This window comes from Gavialis gangeticus, unplaced genomic scaffold (genome assembly GCF_001723915.1).
Source record: "Gavialis gangeticus isolate Ggan-Ray unplaced genomic scaffold, GavGan_comp1, whole genome shotgun sequence".
Classification (NCBI taxonomy): Eukaryota; Metazoa; Chordata; order Crocodylia; family Gavialidae; genus Gavialis; species Gavialis gangeticus.
Window position 1 is genome coordinate 193,072,618 of NW_017729032.1, and position 18,398 is coordinate 193,091,015.

At 43.2% G+C, this 18,398-nt stretch overlaps 1 protein-coding gene across 7 annotated transcripts in view; it reads left to right on the forward strand.

Annotated features, from left to right (window-relative positions):
* GK (glycerol kinase) overlaps positions 1-18,398 on the forward strand; it is a 201,426-nt gene that overhangs the window by 145,527 nt on the left and 37,501 nt on the right. For 6 of the 7 annotated variants that reach the window (XM_019524213.1, XM_019524210.1, XM_019524211.1 and 3 more), the window contains one exon: positions 741-2,550. The exons of the other annotated variant lie outside the window; for it this stretch is intronic. In XM_019524213.1, the coding sequence (XP_019379758.1) occupies positions 741-754 (14 nt within the window). In that variant the 3' untranslated portion in view covers positions 755-2,550. Of the gene's footprint in view, positions 1-740; positions 2,551-18,398 lie in introns of those variants that run through there. 7 annotated transcript variants of the gene reach the window in all.

Sequence of the window (18,398 nt, forward strand, 5' to 3'; positions counted from 1 at the left end):
TTTTTTTTTTTTTTTTTTTTTGGTGGAAAGTGACTATCTGAATTGATGCCATGCCACAGCGTGGTCTGTGGATGTTTTGCTGCTCACATTGCCTCTTCTGAAAGATGCATCAGGTAGATAAGCTCGCGCTCTCTCATTATCAAGATTCCCAGTGAGAGAGACATGGGCCCTGGTGATGAGGCCTTATTCCAAGACATGTCAGAAATCTGTCTACCTAAATTTCCCTGCTATCTCCATAAAAATGGTACCTTCCCCCTTTTTGTTTCTTAATTTTTTCAGTGTTATAGGCTACTGCATGCAACCATGCAGAGGTGGCTGCAAAATTGCAAAAAGTTGGCTTATGGGGATGGCTAAACCACTATACAAATCCATTCTAATCTTTCCCAAACTTTTGAAAGTTGATTCCACCTTCCACAAAGTTAAATGGCTCCTGCTTTTAAATCTTCCACTTGCTAAAGACTTACCCATATTAATTTGTGTCTTCTCTCCTCTCCCCCACCATGTAGTCAAATGAGGAGATGTACCCAGTACCTTGGGAAATGCAGAGTTATTTGCCAGGATTTGCCAAAAACATGTATTTGCCAGGTTGACTACCTAATTATATATACCGTCTAGTGTTGGTTGAAATCCAGTCATTCTCATGTTGAATTTCCTCTATTTATAACTGAATTATTCCATGTTTTAGAGAGAAGTTTTATGATGCATTCTATGTTACTTATCCTTAATCTTTACTATTTAAGGTACTAATAAGTGAGGCTACGTAATGGATTGTCAGGATGCAGCCAATTTGTGAAGAGAATTGAGTTGTATCTCCACATCAGATGGTACTGCCTGAATGACTAGATCACTTACAAAGCCATCTGTTGCCTGATCCTTGAGTGACATCCCAAGGGTGACTTGAAACATGAAATAACCTGCTCTGCCCTTCCTCATCTTCCCCCATTTCTAACTATTCTGGCAGCCTTTGAATGGACGCTTTGGAAAACCCTAACTTCATTTTGAAAGTGGACATGAAAAGGATTTTAACTTTTCTGATCACTGCAGAGGCATTCCTATCCTAGGACCTTGTTATTTTATAATGCACTATGACGAGCTATAATAATGCACTATAGGAACGTATAAAATGGTCATTTTTTCCAACAGTTGTTACATTAATAGATGGTTGCCAATGGTATGTTTTTGTTTAGTAGCTGTTAGACAGAATATCTTTATTGGTGTATACTTTTTAAAAACGCTCAGTACATCATCAGTACCAGACATTGTCACTAGTTTCTGCTGATCTGATGTCTGCAAACGCTGTTTAATATTTGATTAAAAGTTAAGTTGCTTAGTCTTTCGTATGTGCATAGGTGATCATCAATATGAAATACTTAATGCTAAGTCCTATAAATGTCTCTTGTAAGAAGGTAGGAAGAATCAGCTGCTTTGGAGAAAACGACTTTTTGTATTCTGCTAGGTCATATTCTTTTGAAAGACCAATTTTATGCATGCATGCTGGTCACAGGAAATGTCCTACTCCTTAACAGCTGATACTAGTTACAGTTAAATTGATCCACAACATTCCCTTGTTGGCCAGTACTGCATGCCCTTATTTTCATCCTGATTTTAGAGTACTTGGATTATTATTTGCAAAACATGGGGATATTGCTGGTGTTTGTGTCCACAAAAAGGGCCACTCCAAATGAAATCGTTTGTTTCATTGAGGTTGCCATTACTGATTTTCATTTGGTGTAGCATGAGCACCAGAGTCTGCTTCTGAATTGAATTAATCTGTTTTTGCTTAACAGTGTATCCCAAAATAGGCAGTTCACAAGCCAGGATCCAGGTTTGGGGATATGCAAACTTTGGTATCTACAAATACCATTCATGTAAATTGAGTTATTTTTTAAAATTAACTTTTGTATAATTAAGCTTAAACTAAATACCTAATTTAGCACAGGAAAATTGAAAAGATCCTGGATAATTTGACAGTTTCAACTGTAGTAGAGCATGGAAAATATTTCTGTATAGTTGTATCGCTGGAACGTAGATATCCTCTTGCCTAATTGAGGAGAAGACAAATGTGGAGACTTTCAAGATAATCGATGACAAATTGTGTGTGTTAAATATACTAGGAGCTGAAGGGAGTATGGGTTCTTCATGTGCAAAAGGTTCTTCTTGTCTGTCTAAGGAAAGCCAGTTATCTTTAACAACAGCATTTTCTTCCTTTAAGCTATAAATGAAAAACTAATAGAAAATATAGAGTACTAAAGCTGACTAGAAATTCTCATCTGTACAGTGTATATTTAATGTTAACTGCATATGATATCCTTTTTATCAAGTGCAATGTAATTTGAAAATGTAATCTTTTTTAAAAGATTGTGAAGGAAAACATTTTTCCATTGCTGCATGTATGTAATGTTATTTTTATATTACTGGGAATTAGTTTTGTGTACAGGTGAAAATACAAAAAATGACCATGCCCAAAAACTATTCACAAATCCTTGTGCTGTGTGAATGTACTCTGTTTGCTAAACACTTTCTGTAAATACCTAGAATTTGGGTATAGCAGTCAAGGCTTCTGGTTTTTCATTTTGCACAGAGGTATCTTTAGTAGTTTCCTATAAAAGGGAAAGCTGAATTATCAGCCAGCAAAACTCATCAGTTTTCGGTTTTTTTGCACAATTCTTAGATTTACTCATTTATTGATGATCTTTTTCTTCCCCCCCCCACCAGGGATCAGTGTAGTACTAGCACTGTGAAGAACACGAATCAAAACCAGTGCACACCCCAGAAACCAGACTTCTGGGTACGGGTGGGATTATTTTTGCCAAAAATTACATCTTAGGTCTTCAACTATAATGCTGACATTAGAAAAGTCTAAGCAGTAAGTAACAAACCTGGGCATCATAAATTTCAGAGTGTTGCCTTTATAGTGGTATACCTCCTGTTTCTGCATACAGTGTTGATTTTGCAGCTTTTGGCACATTGGGCCTCTTTCTAGATAACATTTCAACTGCTGTTTCAATGAGTAAATGAGACTAACTTTACTTCCAATTGCTGTTGCAGATATATGTATGTATGTATAATTTTTTTAATGTATTTAATACCACTGTTTAACTTTATACCAAAATAGCTTAAATTAATTGTAAATAATTGTGGAAAAAGTGTTCAAGTAAATTTTGTGAATAGAAAGTGGCGATTTTTTTCCCCCGATGATTTCCAGATTTATAAATTCTTAATTGAGAAACGCACTGACTCAATACTGCTGCCCAATACCATGGTCATGAATAAATTGACTTAAGATATTTTTGTCTTGATTCTGTCTTGCATATTCTTTTTGCAGAGGAAAATTATGAATGACCATTTAAGGTGGAGTACCCTGGAAGTGTACTCTGTGGAGCAGCTGGCTGAGGTGCAGTGTGCCTCAGGACAGGGGCTCCACATGCCTTGGTAGAGGACTTCACAGTATAGCCCCTGTGCTAAGGCACACAGAGACCCAGAGCTGCCTGCTCCCCCATCTTGAGGCACGTTGCACCCCAGCCAGCCAGGGAGTGCAGGGTGCCTCAGTGCGAGGGCTCCACAGGGCTGCCTGCTCCCGTCTTCACATTTGTCCCAGCTCGCACCACTCTGGTATGCTTTATGCCACTTTTTTCTTAAGGTTTTTTTGTTTTTGTTTTTTGTTTTTGGGGTGGGGGTTGCTACCAGGAAATCCCAGTAGTAAATTTTGTCCCAGTGCTGCAAATTAGCAGCGCCGTGTGCAGTTTAATGTGCAACACATGTGGTGCCTTTCAGGATCTGGCCAGAGTCCTATCAAGCCACGCAAGACTGGTACTCCTAACTCTAGCTCTGTAGCTCTTACCCTACTCTGCATCTCTTAGTGGCTGTAACCCTAGCCCTTTGAACCAGTAATCCACACCCTGATGGGTGTCCTTCCTCCAAAAAGAAGCGTAACAAAAAAAGTATGAAGTTGGTTTCTCAAACACAAGATCAACTTATCTGAACAATATGATACTGCTGTACAATGCTGGTGACCTTGCAGGGCTAGCTATTTTGTGTGCCAGCTCTGTCATAGTGGCAGTGGGCTAGGAAGGGGAGAGCCAGTGGGTGAGGGTCCATGCCAGGACTGGGGGAATGAAATGGGTGGAGGCAGAGCTAGAAGGTGAGCTGGAGGGGGCAACAGGGTGCTGGGTGCAGTCAGTGGTGTCAATGTGGGGTGTGTAGGGAACCCCTATGGTGGGGGAAGCAGGGTGTACAGCTACTGCTGTAGTTGCACAGGGCTACCAGTCCAAGATTTTTTTTTAAATGACAGTAAAAACATTTATCGCTCAGTTAAAAAAAAAAAAAAGTGAAAATAGTAAAAAATAAATAAATAAATAAAAGTTTTGGTTTGGGACCCATATGTATTCAGAATACAGTAATTCTCCAGACCCCTGTAGCTGTGAATTTGTAGACTTCATGAAGTGATGGTATAGATGTGGGTTAGGCCCAGGGCTGCTCCAAGCAGGTTCCACATGCTGTGCATAAGACAAACTCCAGAGCAATATGCTCCAATTTTTTTTTATTTATTTTTTTGGTGGGGGGGGTGGTGGTTGTTGTTGTTGTTCCTGAGTGCATATTCAAATAGCGCTCCTCAGAGCAAAAACTGGAGCAATAAACTCCAGAGTTTACTTGTGTACATTTAATACATGTGCAGTTGCACCCATTATGAGGCAAGGGGCAAACAAATAGTTAACAGCCTTGTTGCAAGCACTAAAATACTGAGAAATGTTGCTGGCATGACACAGAGTAGGACACTTCTCTCACAATCCTGAGGGGACCGTTCAGTGAATTTCTTTAAATATCTGAAACTGCACATGTTGAGAGTGATCCTAACATGAGATAAGTATAATCCCTTTCCAGGCTCTACATGTAGCAAGTTAAAGGAGCTTCAAGGAGATGATGTGAACATCTTTTTTGATTTCGAAGGGATTTAAAGCTATTTAAAAAGCTAAATATAAGTAAATCCTCTGGAATGGGGACCTTTTTGCTAAGTTTGACAAAGTGCCTTGCCATAAGCCAGCCTTGCCTGCGGTCATTTATGCAGGGGAAACTCTCTATGGCTTCATTAGACATTGTTCCTCATCATGGACTGCCCGATTGAGCTGGATGGTGCCAAAGGCTGTGGAAAAGTAAATGTTGGACTTACAAACTCAAAATATGACTATTTTATGTTCACGCTTTTCAGTGGGATAACATGTTTAACTTCTTGTCTGCTGTGAGTTCTTCATTAGAAATGCAGGAGATGCCTTTCTGTCTTTGGACTTTTTTAATTTATTATCCTGTCACCCACTGTAATCAATAATAGCTGTCTCTGAGGACAGCCATACAAAGAAATTCACAGCAGTGAGATGTGGGACAACGTGCCCCCATGAAGGTGCAGTATATCTTAATTAGCTAAAACCTGAAGTATGATGTTTTGTCTACTGCAAAATGTGTTTTTTGCATTAACTATCATTTCTGGATATTCCAAGCGACACAAACACCCAGTCCCTCTTGGATGCTTACTTAATCACTGTCTGAGTGCCATACAACTTTTGATGGTGAGTTCTTTAGCCTCTCTGATTAAGTGTTTGAATCGGAAGGTGTCTCTTTTTATCAGTTCGAATTTATCACATTTTAAATCAAATATCTCTTATTCTTGTATTTATGACACAAGAGCAATGGAACTTCTTGATCAATCTTCCTGCTACCATTCACTATGTTGTCATATCACTTCATATTCTTCTTTCTAAGGTGAGCAATCCTCTTCATTATCTCTTGCAATATGATTTTTTTCTCTTTTCTAATATTGTTGTATTCTCTCATGTTTTTTCAGGTTTCTCCTGTAATTCTGCAGAGTCTTTTGAGTGGGGCAAACAACACTGTATCTGGTATTTGAAATGATAGCCTACCATTGATATAACAGCATTATAATATTTTGGGTATTTATTCTGTATCCCTTTTTTTTTGTTGTTTTACGTGTGGTTTCCAAAAATCTGATAAATATTTAACAATGCTTCTATTGTTAAGTTGCCAGATGGCAATGCTAGGAAGATGGATCCTTATTCTCCTGAATTTGATCTAAATTTCCATCCCTCTGGATGCAAAGCATTTATGTACAATAATCCAGTTTGCACAATAATAAATTCTGCTACGCCAGATTTTGTAAGCGAACCCCTGCAGCAGGTACATTATGACAAATCATTATTCCACGAGGACAGAGGAATTTGTTTTGGAAATTGCTTCAGTTAAGTATGTCCATGTAGACCAAAGCAAACACAAGAAAAGACTTGTTCACATGTACTGTCTTTTTCTCAAAACCACAAGAAAAAGACAGATTTGTAGGGTACTGAGTAGACTTTTTTTTTTTTCCCCATTCAACATGTAGGGGGGAGAGGAAAAGAAACCTCACCTCAGAGTCAGGTACCAGCCCAGGCTAGGGGGCTGTTGTGGCCCTAGCATGGGGAATACTGCATGGTATGTGAGGGAGGGATGGGACACTGGGAGAACTGCTTTAGGTCTGACCCTGACCTGGGTCTGGGGTGGGGCTGGAGCTGGACCTGGAGCTGCCACAGTTACTGCAGTGTGGCTAGGGCCAGAGCTACCGTGTGCTGTGTGTCTTAGACTGAAGCCAGAACCAGAGCCACCAAAGTGGGTAAGCAGTGATGGGAGGATCAGGCTGCAGGGGGAAGCAAGTGGGCACGGCAGTATGCCTGGAATTGGGGAGTGGGGGCAAGTGGCCAAGAACACAGGTGGCCAGGGGCAGGAACCAGGGGCCTGAATGTAGGGGGAGGCAAAATCAGTGTATGGGAAGGCTGCCTACTTTCCTGCTGCTCCCCGTCCCTACCATTGCTTTCCCTAAGGCAGCCATAGGGAGGGCAAATTTAAAATGACCCTCCAATAATTAGATTTTAGACATGGAAAATGATAAATTTATCATTTTACATGCCTAAAACCTAATTATTAGAGTTATCTTAAATTTGAATTGGTCTTGGATTTGGGTAAATATGGTAGTTTTGTATGGCTGTAACTGTAGGTGAGTAAAACCACCTCCAGCGTGGACGTGCACATTGGTACAGAGGTGCTTTCTGCTGTTTTAGCTTCTTCATATGCTAGAGGAATGCTTGCCAAAGTGTGTGTGTATTGTGGGGAAGGAGGCAGGAGCAAACACATGTGAATTACAGCTGCTGATTCTGCCCATGTGCCCTCCCCTACTTCAGCCATCACCTCTTCATTCCCCTGCTGCCAACTGGTGAGGAAAATGAGCAGCAGTCGGCAGTGGGAGCTGATTCCCCTTGCGACAAGTTCTGCTTACTGGGAGCAACTGATGTTAGGGGAAAGTGCTGACAGCTGAACTTGCAGAAGTGACATGTGAGAGGGCCCGACCCTGGTATAGAGCGGTGCAAACCAGCAGACTTAGGGAAGCACCATGCTAGCTTTGTATACGTACACAGGCATGTCAAGATGTTATTGTGAAAAAAAGGTGGGGATGTGCATCTGCTTTTCCTGGGTAACTGCCCAATGTGCACACTGTGACATAAATAGGAGCTGCCCTGTGGTAGCTTAGCCTTCAGTAGGAGGGGCAAGCTGTTCTCAGGTAGTTTTGATCCATGGGGCAGTTGCCATGGAGCAGCTGACCAGCTGCATATCTAGCTCTTGCTTTACCTGTGGTTTGTATGCTTGTCCCCTAAGGAGGCAGGTATCCTTCTATAATAGTTTTTTGACAGTGCAGCTCCCTCAACACCCCTGGTAAACCACACCTGCTAGAAAACCATGATGTAGCCAAATATCTTAGCTCAGCTGGTACAAGAAAGCACTTGTATGGACCAGGGCCCCTAGCATCATGCTTAGCTGACAAAGCCTAGGAGCTTGATCAATCAAGACTCCCAAATTTATTTGTGAACAAAGCACTTTCTTACTGAACTCTCCCGATGCCTTCATTCTTTGCCACCTGCCCCTTGATTATTGTGTCATCTACTCAGTACTGCACAAATCTGAAACTGTGCCTGTCTCTGCCACTTGGCCTCTGCTGCCTCCCTTGGCTTGATCCTTTCTCAGAATGAGTGTTGTTCCTACTGTCGTTGCTAGCTGCTTTTCTTCTTAGACCAGCTTGCCTAGCCCTAATGATTTGACTGCTTTCCAGCTGGCAATTCTAGGAAGATACTAATTATTTTGTATTGTATACAAAGCCTCATCCAGCTGGATACTAAGCTCTCTTGTACAGTAATCTGGTTTTGTACAAAAGCAAAGTTTTGGCAGAAACTTAAAGCTTGGAAACCTGTAGCTTGCTATATGCTCTAATGAGAAATCTGCATTGGTAAAAAGTAGTAACCTATCGTAGTTGCAGTCTATACAGAATATGGCCCTACTCAAGTAGCACTGATTTGTACTTTAGGGACTTAGCCTGGAGTACAGTGGCATTTTATCTTCTTTTTTTGTCCTCAGGGACAGAAGCCCATAATTGTAACTCACCACAGATGTTTAAGCGAGCTTTCCGCAGCACAATTTTTACCTCGCTGTTAAGAGGTGCTAAATATTTTCAGTGGACCAACCACAGACAAGATCTTTAGATGACTGAGATTAAGTCAGGTTCTTAGACTTTGTCTGAGAATTTTTGCACATATTATAATGAGAAGTTGGCAAATGCCAACAATCTCACTTATTTTGTCTGCTGTATCTGTTAACAGCCTATTGTTCCCGAGACTATTCTAGTGAATAAGTTTACAGGGAGGAAGTGAATTGTATAATAATGCAGAAGAACTCTTATTGTTAATGAGAAGCTAAAGGACTCTGTCTGTCTGTCTGTCTGTCTGTCTGTGCGCTTAACACAATAGGGCCCTCATCCCTAATGTTAGGCATTACTGGAATACAGCTAATAAAGCAACAGAATTGGGGAAACAGTCCCTGATTGCAACAGTTTAATTTTAGCAGAAGCAAATAAGTTTAACAAACAATTGGAGGGATGAAAGTCATAGCACCTATGTGCTTCTGAAGCAGAGGCAAGTGGAAGAATATGTAAAAGAAGAAAATGTGATTGCAGAGCCCCTGGCCATCATCTTTGAAAATTCATGGGTTTGGGAGAGGTCCCAGATGATTGGAAAAGAGCAAATATAGTGGCCCATCTATGAGAAAGGGAATAAGGAGGATCTGGGGAACTACAGACCAGTCAGCCTCACCTCAGTCCCTGGAAAAATCATGGAGCAGGTCCTCAAGGAATCCAGTTTAAGCACTTGGAGGAGAAGATGATTAGGAACAGTCAGCATGGATTCAGTCATGCCTGACCAACCTGATTGCCTTCTGTGACAAGATGACTGACTCTATGGATGCAGGAAGAGCAGTGAACATGATATCCCTTGACTTTAGCAAAGCTTTTGATACGGTATCCCACACAATTCTGGCAAGCAAGCTGACGAGTTATATGTTGAATAAAGGACTGTAAGGTGGATAGAAAACTGGGTGAATCATTGGGCTCAGAGGATAGTAATCAATGGCTCAGTGTCTAGTTGGCAGACAGTATCATGTGGAGTGGCCCAGGAGTCGGTCCTGGGGCTGGTCTTGTTCAATATCTTCATTAATGAGCTGGAAGATGGGATGGAGTGCACCCTCAGCAAGTTTGCAGGTGACACCAAGCTGTGGGGACTTGTAGATACACTGGAGGGTAGGGATAAGATTCAGAGAGACCTCGACAAATTGGAGGATTGGGCCAAAAGGAATCTTGTGAGGTTCAATAAGGACAAATATAAAGTCCTGCACTTAGGACAGAACAATCCCATGCACCAGTACAGGCTGGGGTTCAACTGGCTAAGCAGCAGCTCTGCAGAACAGGACCTGGAGGTTACAGTGGACAATGAACTGAACATGAGCCAACAGTGTGCCCTTGTTGCAAAAGCTAACAGCACACTAGGCTGCATTGGTTAGGCGTGTTGCTAGTAGGTCAAGGAAAGTGATTCTTCCCCTATATTCAGCACTGGTGAGGCCACATCCAGACTATTGTGTCCAGTTTTGCCCCCGCCCTCGCTACAGAAAGGATGTGGACAAACTGGAGAGAGTCCAGCAGAAGGCAACAAAAATGGCTAGGGGGCTGGGGCATATGACTTATGGGGAGAGCCTGAGGGAACCAAGCTTATATAGTCTGGAGAAGAGAAGACTGAGGGGAAATTTAACAGGAGCCTTCAACTACCTGAAGGGAGGTTCCAAAGAGGATAGAGCTAGACTGTTCTCAGTGGTGGCAGATGGCAGAACAGGGAGCAGTGGTCTCAAGTTGCTGCAAGGGAAGGTTAGGTTAGATATTAGGAAGATTCTCTCACTAGGAGGGTAGTAAAGTGCTGGAACAGGTTACCCAAAGTGGTGGTGGCATCTCCATCCTTGGAGGTGTTTAAAATCCGGCGAGACAAAATCTTGGCTGGGATGATCTACTTGGGGGTGGTCCTGCTTTGAGCAGGGGGGTGGACTAGATGACCTCCTCAGGTCCCTTCGACCCTACTTGTCTGTGATTCTATGAATAAGCAGAATCTAGTGGAAGGTATGTCAAAATGGACACACTCTTCCTACAGAGATCAAAATCTCAGCCCATGTTTGAATTCTTCTCTTAGCTGATCAAGCTCAGTAAGGCTAAAAAGGAAGACCTAATCACAGTTTTCCGTGGAACAAGAGGCACTGACAGACATGGGGGGAAAAAGAAAAACACTTTACTGGAAGAAGAAGCACATTACTTCAGCCCAGCTCCTCAGTGTCTGTATAGGTCAGGTGCTTCAGCGGGGCTTGTTGGTGCTTTTATCTCAAGCTAATTCAGTCAGCTATTAGATAAAAGTGTCAAAAAGCTCCACTGAAGCACCTGGTCTGTACAGACTCTGGGTGAGCTGGGTCCAGCTAACGCAATACTTGTTCTAGGCACGAGCTGGGCTGGGTGTGGGGCTGCACAGAGTTTAAAATAAAGCACCGTTTGGCAGGGCAGGTTTACATCTGTAAGTAGCCTACCTGTGTACTAGGAGTGTGCGAAATGGGCCATATTCGATTTCGGATTCAGATTCGGCCTGAGTCGGGGACAGTGATTCGATTTGTTGGTTTGGATTACTGTCCTGATTTGATTTGGCCAAATCTGAATCTAAAGATTGGATGCTGAGTTGGAGAATCAGTGATTTGGCCATAGACACAGCTTTAAATGTTTTTTCTACGTACCTCGAGGTACCAGGTGTGGCTTGTGAATGCTGTGATGGTGGGGTGAATGGAGCGTCCCACAGGAGCATGGGGGGGCCCCCCACATGCTCGGCGACGAACCCAGAAGTGGACTGAAAGTACTTCTGGTCCACTTCCAGGTCCACCACTGAGCGCACAGAGGGCCCCCCCACACCTCCTGACTTGGCAAATGGCTGCGGGGGAACCCTGGGTGCCTTCCCGGACCCAGGAGGCATCAATCACCGCCAAATCAAAGCAGCGACTGAAGCTTCGCACAGCCCTAATGTGTACTGTCTAGATAAAATGGAAAGGGAAGAAGTTGGAAAGCTGCATGGCAGAGATGCAGTGATGGGATCGGGATGTGGAGCTGAGAAAAGGCAGCGCTGATGTACATAGATGCACAGTAGTGAGGCCTGCAGTCAGGAGCTGAGAAGGGGCAGGCTTGCTTCCTGCCACAAGTGAACAGTTACATCTAGGGGTTGGTGGCAGAGAGCTTGTTGGCTGGTCACAGGCACACGCTCATACACGCGGGCGCAAGACTGGAAGGTTTATCTAGAAAAGCCTGGCCAAGTGCATAATGTTCTCTTTCTCTCTCTCTCTCTCTCATTTTCTGTGATTGTCTCGCTCTCTCTGTCTTTCACTGTCTCCCTCAGAGCTGTTACCTGGGAAAAGACTGCCCAAGTTAAAAGTTTATTTAATATGGTAAAGAAAAATACAAAAATGTTTCTTACAGGTGTTGCCTTAATTAGTATTCATATGCCAATTTTTATTTTATCTTCCAGATGTCTCTTGTTTAAATTTAGCCTTGTTTAACCACTAAATGTACTTCAAGTGACCATTTGCAAGACATTTAACCTAGTTTTTCCCCCCCGATTCTTTCATGAATTTTCTAAAATGGCTCACACCTTGCAACATCCTCTGACCTGATCATTTCTTTTGCTGCTTCTTCTCTTACCCAAACTTTGACCTAAAAAAGCAGTTCTACTGTGACTCTTAGCTTCAGCCCTCCTGGGCAGCCAGGTGTTAAAAGTGTAATGTAATGTTCATTTTTCAAGGCTGTTGTTTCCCTCATGGTACAGGGTTCATAGATGGATAACCCCATACCATTCTTCAAGGCCCATTTCATACCAACCCAGACAGGTATATGCTATTCATCCCTACTTCACTTCTTCCTGCTCAGAGAAATGGTTAACCCCTTCAGGTCCAGTGGGAAACAGTACACAAGTAGGTGAGAAAACTGTTATGCGTATTGTTCATAGAAATATCACAAATAATCCCACATTCTCAACAGACGTATTCTAGCTTTGCTGCTCTGAAGTTTCTCTGCTTTTGGACAGATGCGGCTGTGACGGTCATGGCTTCTCATTCTGCTTTGCGATATTCAGCAGTTTTACTGAGTTTGTTTCCCACCATGGTATCCATGCTGTGTCCCTGTAAAATTATCAGGAGGGAGGAGCAATGCAATATGGGATGCCTGTAGGACCAAGCAGATCCATGTCATGGAGTGCTTGGTGTCCGCACATAACACCAAGTGCACCAATTCAAAATAATACTCAGTTCTCCATGGACTGTTCCAGGTGGCTTTAAATCAGTTTATCAGTCTTGTGTTCAGGTTTCAACAACATTTAAACCAGTCTGTGTTGTGCCTGTGCATGCCCCTAGGCATTGTCTGGATGTGAGAAACCACAGAGAAGTTGGAGTCAAGGGTGTCACCCAGGGTATGAGCTAAAGTGACAGGTCGCTAGATGGGCATGTCCAAAGCAATCAAGAAAGGAAGTAGTGGGCAGGGTGCTGGAGATGACAAGCTAGAGACAAGCTTGATGACAAGGTGATGCAGATCAAGAAGCTTAAATATTCATTGGGAAGGAAAGAGGCTATTTGTAGTAGTGTGTCAGACCTATGGGTACTTCTACACTAGGCCCCGCTGCTGTCCACTTATTCCTGCTTCCACATACCAAACCCCAAAACTTGGTTCCCCTGGCTGGCCTTAAGGATAATGTTGGCCAAAGTTTTGGGATGCCTCAGCATGGCTTCACCCCCCACATTTACTGGGTTTTGGTGCATCTGAACAGGAGCAGGTAGGCATTCAAGGCTTAGGAGCAGGTGCTCCTGGCAGTGGCAGGGCTGTGGTATAAGCATGCACCATGCATGGTTTACAAACAGATAACAATTGCATTTGTGTTAGGGATGAGTTTTTTTCCAGAGAAAAGGTACCCTGGGAGAGGAAAAGGTGCTAAAGACAGCTCTCTCTGGGAGGCCTACAGCAAGCTGAGGGGGCAAAGAGGAGGGTCACTGAGGACCTTACTTGAAGGAACAGTTAGGGAGAAAGGCCAGAGAAGAATCAGTCAAGCACACACACAAGTCAGAGGACAACAGTCCAAGTGCTGTTGACAGTGCTGAAGACAGCTGACATGTTACAGAAGGTGAAGACAAAGTACTGGTTTTATTCTTGAGTGAAAATGAAGTCAGTGAAAATTTTGGTGTCAACATATTGGGCTCATTTAGTCGAAAGAAGAGACAACTGAGTGGGGATTTAATAGGAGCCTTCAACTACCTGAAGTGTGGTTTCAAAGAGGATGGAGCTAGACTGTTCTCAATGGTGGGAGAAGACAAAACAAGGGGCAATGATCTCAAGTAGCAGCAAGAGAAGTTTAGGTTAGATATTGGGAAGAATTTTCTCACTAGGAAGGTAGTAAAACACTGGAACTGGTTACCCAGAGAGGTTGTGGCCTCTCCATCCTTGGGGGTTTTTAAGACCTGGCTAGACAAAGCTTTGGCAGGGATCATCTAGTTGGGAATCGTCCTGCTTTGAGTAGGGGATTGGACTAGATGACCTGCCTTCCAACCCTAATTTCCTATGATACTTTGATTCTATGATTTCAGTGCAGTCTGTGCCTATATTTTCTACTGAACCACCCTGTCTTTTGTAAGGAATAAGCCTGTCTGTTTTCAGAACATTTTTTAACAGAATTGCCATTCAATGCAACCTTTCAGTGGTTCTAAAACAGGGGCTTTCAACCTTTTTTAAGAACTGTACCCCCTGTGGTGGCGGCAGCCAGACACAGAGCTGCAGGGGGGAGCTTGCATGAGGCAGTGGGTGCCACCGCATGCAAGCTCCCCCTGCCCCCCGCATGGCTGGTTGGTGCCTGTGCAAGCCGCAGAGGGGTGCCACTGTCCTCGCCTCCCCGGTCCTGCTCCTGGGAGCCAGCGGTGTGGGGTGGTGGGTGGCAATGCTCCATCCCCACCCACTCACGTGTACCCCCTATGACTGTCCCAAGTACCCCAGGGGACAACCCCTGTTCTAAAATTTAAGCAAGACAAGCAGACATAATTACAGTATTCTACTTGATGAGCACAAATATTTAAAGGATCCTGGAAAACTAGCCAGTTAAAAGAATGACAAATTGCCAAACGTTACAGTGACCAGTTGGGTGCATTCATTGGTAAGACCGGATGGTCTCTTTCATAGATCCCTTTTGTTTTCTGGATTGGCCTTTACTGGAACCATATACAGCTGAAGGGTTTTTCTAAAGAACAGAACAACAAAACAGATATTTCATGACTGTCATTTTGGCATTTGAGCAGATGTTAAGGAAATAACAGTTCTAGTTGTAAAACCAAAGCTCATATTTGATCAGCTGAGTAACTAGGAGGTGCTAGCCCAATTCATAGTGTTTTTTTCATTTAGCAAATGGTGCTTTGCACAGCTACAGTATTGATTATGTTTGCTTTGAACTAACACAACTTTTTGCTTTGCTGCTTGATGACGTTTTCATCATTTCCTAGTGCTGCCTGAATTAGCATTAGGTAAATGTCACAAGCAACTTCAGAGAAAATTGTAAATGAGCATGGAGTTTACACTGCGGCAGGAAATGATCCTATATTGAGCTTTGTTTGTAATCTGGAGCGTTGGTTGATTAAATATGTAAAGCATAAATTATGTTTTCTGAGTGAAAGAGCAGAGAATTGTTTTAGCTGTTTTAATCGCATTGAAAACTACCAGCTGTTTATTATTAAAAACAAGACACTTGTTGACTACACTCATTTTTCATTAAAGCTAAATTCATTTATAATTACGTGTTCAGCTGACAGCACTTTAACGTGAAGCCCTGTGTGTTTCCATAGAACAAGTCATGCATTGACAACGGGCTAAATAAGTTTCACCACATTAATGAGCCCTTGGGTACAATGTAAACAAGTAGGAGGGATGTTTGCCCTTCTTGCCAATTCAATCCCTTCCTTCTTGGGGGGATTATAAGCATTGTTTATTGGGACGATGCCAGTAGGAACTGACAGAGCCCTTGAGTTCATTGCCCCCAGGCCAGCAATCAACCTTCGAAGGAGATTGCCTTCAACACTTTGTTTTATTTGATTTATATGCCACCCTTCCCAACCAGGCTGAGAGGCTTACAGTAGAGGTGCAGAATACTTACAAAGCAGGAGAACAACTTAAATGGGAACTTCAATATCGACATACAGAACCAGCCCCTAAACAAGGTCTCAGCCTAGCTTTTTGTGCAAAACAGCTGTCTAAATTGGAAGGTCTTACAGCTCTTCTGAAAGACATCCACATTTGGGCTCTGGCAGACTTCAAGAGGCAAAGAGTTCCAGACCTGAGGTGCATTTTTACCAAGCAAACCTGGCTTATTGCTGGCACTTGCAGAAGGTTACTCTTGGCTGATCTTAGGGTTGGCAATGGGCTGTAAGGAAGAGTGGGGGTCCCTTAGAAATTCAGGGCCCAGAAAGTTACTGGGAGCTAGGACAGACTCTACCCACTGGCATCACCTCTGTTTTGTCTGGATTTATGTTTAATTATTTCACCTGCATCCACAGGCACCAACTTTTATTTTTGCCAGGTGTCTTTAAAAACCATGAGTTGTTAAACAAGTCTCATTCAACCACTTGCATCACTTTGTCCTTGCTCAGGTCATTTCATACATAAAATGTATGAAAGTGTCACAGAACTAAATAAAAAACATTTGAAAAGGTACTGTAAGTGCATATATTGATCACATTTATTAAATGATGTACAGCCAATTGGCTTCAAGCACTACCCAAAAGTTTTAATTAAAATTCATTTCTGTTTAAACAAGGAATTCACAGGGCCTTATAATTACACCCCAACAAAAGGATTTTAATGGAAATGTCAACATTTAACTTGCATGAGTGACATAATGCTATTCATGATTGATGTTTCCTTGGCCGTGTTGATTGAGTAGGAATTGGAAAACATGAGGAATAAAAAATGCTGCAGCAGAAACCCATCTGCACATGAATGGCTTTATTCAGTCATTTAATTCAAAGCCTTTTTCCTGCTTAATTAAAACTATTGCCCTAATTTTACAGGGAGTAAGGTGGTGCCTACTCCACTGCAGGAGGCAGCTAGGCACTTTGTCATTAGAAGCTTGAGAAAAGCCAATAGCGCTGCTGGAAGGTATCTGTTCTCCACTTCCATGCTTCAGGCACCTGATGTAGCCACCGCCTTCTCTCCCCCAACCTGCTCCTCTCTGTTTTTGTTAGAGCCTATAAGATCATACCACCATTTTCTTCATTTTCATGTTGCAGGCTCCATGCAGTAGCTTTTCAGTTGGCTAAGATGGAGAGTATTTTCTTTGCACTTTGCAAAACCCCTTTCTATGCTATTGAGTAAAATCAGACACCACTGCTTGGCACATGCAAATGCAGTTTCTATTGCCCTCCTGAGCTCTGCTAGCCCAGTTATGAATCTATAGCCTGGGCAGTGTTCTGAGTTTCTCCACTGCCCTGCTCATCCCTCATGCACCCTCCCTGCTCCACAAAGGCTCTGAATGTTATGCTGCCCAGCGAAGGATTAACTGGCTTTGTTAGCTCAATCTACAAAACTAGGTAATGACCTCCAAGGCATCCCTGCTCCCTGTTCGCTGTGTCTGTTAAGACGCACTCTACATACCAAAGGGCCAGCTGCTATCCTGATTCACCCTGCTGTTGCCCTAGGTGCTAGGATGGGCCAGTAATGCCAAGAGCAAGTCTGTCCAAGCGTGGTGTGAATGTGACAAGACCTCCTGTTGTTGCCAATCGTTGTAGCTGAATCTGGCAGAGTTTGGATGCTGCAGAAGCTGCCAGACTTTAGCATAACTCACCAACCTGAGCTTTGAACACCATTTGCCCATGAGGAGGGGGACTTGGCATAAGTCATTCAATGTGGGACATTACATTGAAAGAAATTTTTTCATCTGCATCTGCACAGGGTGTTGCCACAAAAATTGGACCATACATACCTTTTAGTTGGCTGGGGAGGTTAACAGTAGATAGCCGGGCAGAACTAAGTATGCAAGGGCACCAGCAGTTTCCCAGTCTAGATGCCAATAGCCCTGTGGCACAGAGCAGGGGGAGGAGAGAGAGCAGGGAGGAAAGATAGAAAAGGAGAGAGAGAGAAGAAGGGAGAGGGGGGAAGAAAGTGGGGAGGGTGGGACACACACACACACACACAGCAGGAGGAGGTGGCACAGAGACAGAGGGAGAGGAAAAGAGAAGTGGGAGGCAGAGAGAAGGGGAAGGAGGGAATGGCAAAGAGAGTACCAAGGAGAGCAAGAGAGCGGAAGTGATACATAAGCAGCACCAAGTGACGTTTTTTTTTTTCCCATAAGGTATCAGTGTTTTTTAAAGACATAAGGGGCCCCTGCTCAGCAGTTTCCCAAGGAAGACAGAGGATCATGCAAGGCTCTACAACATTTTAATCTATTCCTGAATGACCTAAAACAGGTGTGAACCCACTCAATGCCAACTGCCCAGCAAATAAACCAGCTTGTATTTATGGAAGACATGCTGTTCATGTCGCAAGCCCAGCTAGGCCACCACATTATTAGCTGCTTTTCAACAATATTGGGTGAAAGCAAATCAAACTGGGACATCAACACTGCAAAATCCAGGGCACTCACTTTTTGGGAAACAAGAGGAATGTATTTGTTTTACAGAAAAAAAAAAAAGAGCAAAGAGAGAGACTGCATGTTTGAGTGTGTGTACGTCTTTCACCTTGAAATGGATTTTAAGACTCTGACCTGAAATAAATGCATAAGCATGGAGCACCTTGCCAGCCACCCAGCTAGTCCCACATCCTTCCCTAACCCCCACCAAGACACTCAGGTGGTGTTTTAGCGGCACTAACAGCCTAGAGCGCTACAGCAAAATCCACTTCTGTATTGAGGAGCCCTAGGGTGCACTAAACATTGCCCTGCTCCATGCCC